The 7500-nt window shown below is 42.8% G+C and overlaps 1 protein-coding gene across 6 annotated transcripts in view; it reads right to left on the reverse strand.

Annotated features, from left to right (window-relative positions):
• Positions 1-7500, reverse strand: part of actn1 (actinin, alpha 1) — a 56550-nt gene that overhangs the window by 3608 nt on the left and 45442 nt on the right. For all 6 annotated transcript variants that reach the window (XM_029461281.1, XM_029461278.1, XM_029461275.1 and 3 more), the window contains 7 exons: positions 7442-7500; positions 7054-7162; positions 6687-6827; positions 5506-5688; positions 4811-4945; positions 4225-4404; positions 1452-1598 (listed from right to left, as the gene is read on the reverse strand). The exon at positions 7442-7500 is cut by the window's right edge and continues 92 nt beyond it. In XM_029461281.1, coding sequence (XP_029317141.1) covers positions 1452-1598; positions 4225-4404; positions 4811-4945; positions 5506-5688; positions 6687-6827; positions 7054-7162; positions 7442-7500 — 954 coding nt within the window. The remainder of the gene's footprint in view (positions 1-1451; positions 1599-4224; positions 4405-4810; positions 4946-5505; positions 5689-6686; positions 6828-7053; positions 7163-7441) is intronic.

Genomic DNA, 7500 nt, shown 5'->3' on the forward strand with positions numbered 1-7500 from the left:
ATTCAGAGTTAATGTGCAGAGTGCAGGCGGCTCGCATCGTCGATGGCACACGTACTTAACATCACAACAATATATATTCATATCTCTTTACCTTCTTTGTACAACAAAATGCTTCATCTTTTAAAAGCATTTACAAATCTTAATTTCCCCAAAGACTCAAACATGATAAATGTAAACACTGAAGCATTTCATTATGGATTAATGTGATCATCTTCTGTCCGAGCATCTGTCCGAAACATATTCAGATTAATGTAAAGTATTTACAGTCACAGTGAACTGTTTTCATCTGTCTTTAAATAATTACATTATGACAGATTTATAAAAATAACTGCAGTTAAGCTTCTGTCGATCGTTTCTTCTCTATTTAAGATTAATCTGCAGATTCTTTGTTTCGTCTATAAAATGTGAGAACATAGTGAATTCCCTCGAAGCCAAAGTGACGAGAACAAAGTGATTCAATCTTCACTAATGCGACTCAGAAATAAATCCTCCAGTATAGACTAATTGTTTCAACACAGACTATAAAACTTAATCTTAAAGTTAAGAAGAATGTTTTTGTGTTTCTAAGACACACAAGCTGTTGAAGGAGGAGAACTTCATGAAATGTGAAACAACAACAGTTCCTCTGCAGACTCAACCTCACATATTGATTCACAAATGTCCGGCTCTGGAAGGACGCATGAGGTAATGCTGGAGTCAGCAGGAGGCGGGGGGGGGCTGCATAAAAACTCATCCATAATTGGTGCTGTTCCTGACACGGAAAGTTATTGCGGAGCTTCTTCCTGCTCTGTGTTCACTTTGTTATTTAAAGTGGCATCAGATAGTATTTGAACTTATGATAAATGTTGATTAAAGACATGTCAGCGTTGATCTGGGCTCCCTGCATGTACGATCTCCCCTTCACAATAAAAGCCTGACACACGTTACACTGCATCCCTGCCTACCAGGGGTACCAAGAGGCAACGCAATGAAAGATCTCACAGCAGCAGAACAACCGGCGTGATGTTGAAACATTCTTGTATTTCACAATAAAAGACCCTGGCTGCCATCTTCCTTCATTCGTCTGGAAGCCCCCGAAGCTTTTACAGATACACGTGGGGACACTGAACTGGGAGCAGGAAGTTCAGAGCGTTTCACACAAACTGCACCACAAAGTTTTCTGGTCACAGGATTGTTACAGGACAACCGTTAGCATCACACGACAAACCCACAAATGATATATTCTCACCTTTACTTCTTTGCTTTGTTGATGCAATCTAAGTATATAAAAGACACACCGGTGACTCCACCTGCCAGAAGTTTACATCCATCTTTAAAGCAGAAGTTTGACACTTTTGGAAACACACTTCCTAGAAGTATTTAACTATCCTGTTCCTCCCTTTGTGTGTTTCTCGCCTGCTGCAGCTCTGCTCACCTGCTGTTCTGTGTCTGCACCGTGACTGAGTACTGACCCTGTCGAAGTGGTTGAAGGAAGCCCGGTACTCGTTCAGCTGCTCCTGGCTGATGCCTTTAGCATCTCGCGTCAAGACCTGGTTCTCGATCTCGTTGATGGTGCGGGCGATGGTGGTGAGTAGCTGCTCCCAGCCCACGCGGATGTGCTGCAGAGGAGACACACGAAGAGGAAGTTTAGGAGAAGAGTGTGAGAGGCGTTCAGCTCGGCCTCGGGTTAAATCAAATGTTTCTTTTAACCTGCAAGAAGATAAGATGACAGGAGTCACTGCATTAGTGTCTGTTTGTGTGGTGGTGTCACAGTTTAGAACATTCAAAGTGCACTAAGAGCTAAACAATCAAATATAAAGATGATGTACACGTCCTGCTGTTCACTCAGGGCTGCTCGTAGTCTCAGGTGTATGGCGCAGTTGTTCACTCAGGGCTGCTCGTAGTCTCAGGTGTATGGCGCAGTTGTTCACTCAGGGCTGCTCGTAGTCTCAGGTATATGACGCAGTTGTTCACTCAGGGCTGCTCGTAGTCTCAGGTGTATGACGCAGTTGTTCACTCAGGGCTGCTCGTAGTCTCAGGTGTATGACGCAGTTGTTCACTCAGGGCTGCTCGTAGTCTCAGGTGTATGGCGCAGTTGTTCACTCAGGGCTGCTCGTAGTCTCAGGTATATGACGCAGTTGTTCACTCAGGGCTGCTCGTAGTCTCAGGTGTATGACGCAGTTGTTCACTCAGGGCTGCTCGTAGTCTCAGGTGTATGACGCAGTTGTTCACTCAGGGCTGCTCGTAGTCTCAGGTGTATGACGCAGTTGTTCACTCAGGGCTGCTCGTAGTCTCAGGTGTATGACGCAGTTGTTCGCTCAGGGCTGCTCGTAGTCTCAGGTGTATGACGCAGTTGTTCGCTCAGGGCTGCTCGTAGTCTCAGGTGTATGACGCAGTTGTTCGCTCAGGGCTGCTCGTAGTCTCAGGTGTATGACGCAGTTGTTCGCTCAGGGCTGCTCGTAGTCTCAGGTGTATGACGCAGTTGTGCACTCAGGGCTGTTCGTAGTCTCAGGTGTATGACACAGTTGTTCACTCAGGGCTGCTCGTAGTCTCAGGTGTATGACGCAGTTGTTCACTCAGGGCTGTTCGTAGTCTCAGGTGTATGATGCAGTTGTTCACTCAGGGCTGCTCGTAGTCTCAGGTGTATGACGCATTTGTTCACTCAGGGCTGCTCGTAGTCTCAAGTGTATGATGCAGTTGTTCACTCAGGGCTGCTCGTAGTCTCAGGTATACCGGGACACATCGTGCTTAGCAGCTCAGAGCGTCTGGGAAGAAATCTTTACATAAAGTCTGTTTGCATTGTGTTCGGGGGAAATGAAGACTGAAGTATTCATATTCAAACATCGGGACAGCACGGGTTGTGACCGTGTCAGCAGAAGTCCTTCTTAGATATTAATTAATTATATTTATTGATGCATTAATGTGTTCATCTCTTTAATGTTGCCACTCGTAGAGGAGGAGCTTTTATATTTTTTACTATAAATACTGTTTCCCAAAGGATCAATAAAGTTTATGTTAGCCAATAACAACACCTGATTCATTATTTAGTGATTATATTTTGTGTTATTAATCTTTATCTGCAAACCAACTAAACATAGAGGAGGAGAAGCAGCAGATACTCGAGTACAGTACTTAGTTACTCTGCAGTCCACATTCAAACCTGAGACAGACAGCGAGCAGGACGCTGTATGGATTCATATTCACAGTTGGTCCTGTTTATAGACGGCAGCCTGATGAACGGACGAGTCGCACAAACACGTTTAGAAATAAATCATTTTTTCTTGTGTCAGAAACATGAAGAAGCTTCTGATTACAGCAGAACTGAAGGTGCACTTAGAGATGCAGACACATATCATTTGCATAAACACATCAACAAATGTGGTATTTAAATCTGCTCGTCCCACTGAGGGCTGCACAGAAGCTGAGTGTGGACACACACACACACACACACACACACACACACACACACACACACACACACACACACACACACACACACACACACACACACACACACACACACCTACATAATAGCTTTGAAAATGGGTCAGTTGATGTGCACAATTTCAATAACAAGATTCATATGAATTATTGGCCTGTAAAAATAATTCTTGGCAGGCAGGCAGAGGTTTATAGTTGTGCAGCACTCGGCTGATGAGCCCCGGAGAATAAACTGCAGCGTCAGGAAAGTTCAGTATTAAACTTTTAAACATCCTGCCGCCCTTCACTTTGTTCTCTGTGGCAAACCACGACCACCTAGCCACCAACACGACCTAAAACTACAACGCCACCCAGAGCGCAAGAGCTCCGCCAGGGCCAGCGGTGCGTTCAGGTGCACCTCGAGGGATCCCACTTCCAGAGGTGGGAAGTCGAGCTTTAGGTTGTAATGTGGAAACATCACGGAAGATAAAAAGAAGATGTGTTGCTCGGAGAATTTAAATAAAACGTTGATAGCTGTTTCTGAATTTTCCCAGTTAGGAACTCATTTATCTGATTTTTCCCACATCACATGAATGCAGCACACATGCCTCATCTCTCAGTGTTATTGAAAGTGAAATATAATGCGTGCATCCACCCTGTGATGCAGATCCACTCCGCCTGTGCTTCACCCTTCCACCAAGTTTCATTAAAATCGTGCCGCTAGTTTTTCTGTCTGCTTCACCCTCAGTGAAGTCAGATCAGGACGTCCCACCCGCCTCAACGTCTTTTCTTTGCCATGTTTGGGGGTCTAGAGCTCGGGTTTACCTCCATGGTGTAGTTGGTGTGCTTGTTGTCGAAGATGAGCGCTTCCTGAATGAGCTGGTGGTCTCCCTCCAGCTGGTCGATCTTTGGCTTGTAGTTGACGATGCTCTTCTCGTACTGGCGTAGATGTGTCAGCTGGTCCTCCAGGGTGCCGTGCATCTCGATTGAGATGCGGCCGATTTCCTACAGAAACAAACATTAATATTTAAGAAGAATGCAAAACAACTTCGGCCTCACACACATTCTTATCATCAGATGTTTTACTTGTTACAAAGAGCTGCAAAGTAAATGTAATTATAATCATTTAGTTACTGGAAAAATATCTAAATAATCAAAATGTTTGTGATAATAAAAGATTACATCGAGATAGATTGTTTTTCTGTAAAACGCTTATATGTAGAATATATCATTCATTCTGTTGCTCTGTTTCAATCTTAATTCAAGTTATATTTAAGAACCTTCATGTTTTTAGTCCCACTTTAAAACAATTGTTAGAATGAAATGTACTAAATGACGTTTCTTTGATGAATTTAACTTATTACATTTCTAAAGTAAACTGTACTGACGGAGCGCAGCTGACCACACTGACCTCCATCTTGGTCTGGATCCAGGGCCCGATCACGTTGGCCTGGTTGGCAAACTGTCGGCGCAGGCGCTCGTTGTTCTGCTGCCGGGCGTGTTCCTCGATCAGAGCCTGGTCGCGCTGCGGCACCAGCTGCCGGACCTGCAGCGCGGCGAGGGAACACCACGTTAAAGAGACGCATACAACACTTTGTGTTTAGTTTTTAGTTATTGACTGACATCTTTCCTATTTTGTAAAACATTGTCTTGCTGCGGTTTTAAATATAAAAACTAAAGTCAGCGCACAGACCCGAGTGCACCGAGAGGCTCAAACTCACGAAGCGCTTCCTGCCAGAACACGTCAAATGTCAAACATCTTAAAGACGTCGAGGAAATGAGTTAAACACGCTTTAGTAACAAAATATGATTATTATTCTTCTTGCTTATGTGTTTAAATCAAATATAAATCTGCACCAGTAACCGGCTAACTTAATGCTAAGTCACTTAATGCTCTTTTTTCTTTCTTTCTCAATTAAAGAAATTAAATAAAAATGTTTTTATTTTGTATTTTTGAATGCAGCACAAAGTCAGAATGTTAAAATGAAACAAACGGTTCCTGCCGCTCGGCACCAGAGGATGGAGCACTGCACGTCTCAGGACATGAAGCTGCAGCATCAGATCTTCCTCGGACACTTGAAGTGAGTATTTCCCAGCCGGACTCACCTTGTCCCATTTGGCGTTGACCTCCTGTGGGTTGATGGTGGTGTACGGGTTGGTGCCGGCCATGTTCACGTGGTACGTCTGCACGATCTTGGCAATCTCGTTGTGGATGCCCAGGATGGCCTGGCGCTCTTTGTCGGCCTCCGGCAGCGTGGCCTTGAACTGCTCGTGGGCCGTGCTTAATCCCTGAGACGCAAAATTACATTCAAATCACGAAAATAACAATAAAGACTTTTATTTAGAATTAATCTCTCTGTCTTCTTAACGTAAAATACACGAGGCCCTTATTGTAACATTGAAGTGCTTGTAATGTGTAATTAATGTTGTGTGTTGTAGAGTACTACGAAAAGTATTATTATCCCGCTGACTACTTTATTAATCTATAAATCTACACGAGTAAATAAATAAAGTATTCTTTAATGATTTTAAGACCAATTTTACTGCCAATATTCCACAATCCAGATCTGCGTGAGAGGCATTTAGTAAATTATTATTTATAAAAATAGATATTAACAATTATTTTGCAATTTTAATCTTCAATGTCAGAAACAAACAGACCCGCCCCCCCCTTGTCTTAACATTTTAAAATTAGATTAAAGACATTAAATAATAAGCTATTATTTTACTTGCAATATTCCACTATGCAGATCTGCGTGAAAAATCATTTATTTATTTATTATATTTCTTTATATAATATTTATTATTATAATTTTAACATGAAACGTCAGAAACAAACATAAGATCCACATTTTAAAGACTTTGATTAAAGACATTTAATACCAATTAAGTCTTTATTTTGAGATTAATGAATTCAATCCCTTAAACATCCCTAAACATTTTATATTAACTTACTTATATTCACTCATACAATATTGTAACCCTGCAGTACTTCCACTTGTTTCGTACTTGTAATAAAACTATTAACGTCTGAACGTAAAGTTTGACATTTCGGGAAATACATTTATCGAGAAGATCGACACCTGTCCCGTAAATGTTAGCAACTGCTAGCTTAGCTTAGCATAAACTGTCAGGAGAGAAGCAGCTCGTCGAGCTCCGTCCAAAGAGTTTAAAGTGGATAAAAATATTTGACAAAATGAAATAAATTCAGTTTTTTATGTACATAACGTCGCAGCTGTTGACGTGTTGCAGGTTGTGATTGTTGTAGGCTGAATAAAGTCTCTCACCTGGATCTCCTCGATGGTGTGGACGATGAAGGTGTCCTGCAGGTCCTCCATGGCGCCCTCCATCCAGTTGTTGAACGGAGCCGCTCTTTTGGCAAACTCAAGGTAAAGTTGGTCGATGGTTTCGAGCAGCTTCTCAGTTCTCTGTCGAGCAACAGGTTAACACACACGTTCACATTTACAGGCTTAATAAGGACCGTCAGTCATGTTGGTAAAATACAAAAGATTGACAGAAACGTTTAGTTATTTCTGATCTTCCAGCGTCGGGGCATTTAGATATAGGTATTCTGTGTCTGCACACTTCAGACAGACAAGGTGAAGTACTCAGTTACTCGTTTATGTTTTAATTCCATCTCTAAACTCGCCTCACCTGCAAAGCCTCGCTGCGTTTCTGGCTCAGAGCTCCGAGTGCGTCCCACTGATCACAAATCTTCTGGCAGCGAGCGTTCACACTCGGGGAGTCGTAGTAGTCCAGCTCACTGCAGACGGAGAGAGATTCATTATCTGCAGCCACATCATCCACCTGTTACTGTTCCTAACGTCGTCCTTCTTGGAGTCACTCGAGAGGATCAATACAAACATGTAGCGCTCACGTCCATCACACATTCATCTGCAGGCTAATTCATCAATAGTTTGGTCTTTAAAGTGACAGAAAATGATCTTTAAATGTCTTGTTTTGTCACTTTAATATGATATAAAACTATCTCCATCGAAAGGAGAACTACACCGTGAAAGAAGAGGCTCACTGAAAGTCTTACTTTAACTCCTGTGCGATGGCAGCGATCTGCTCCACGCGGTCCTGATGTGCAGCCAGATC

The sequence above is a fragment of the Cottoperca gobio genome, chromosome 22 (genome assembly GCF_900634415.1).
Source record: "Cottoperca gobio chromosome 22, fCotGob3.1, whole genome shotgun sequence".
Taxonomy (NCBI): domain Eukaryota; kingdom Metazoa; phylum Chordata; class Actinopteri; order Perciformes; family Bovichtidae; genus Cottoperca; species Cottoperca gobio.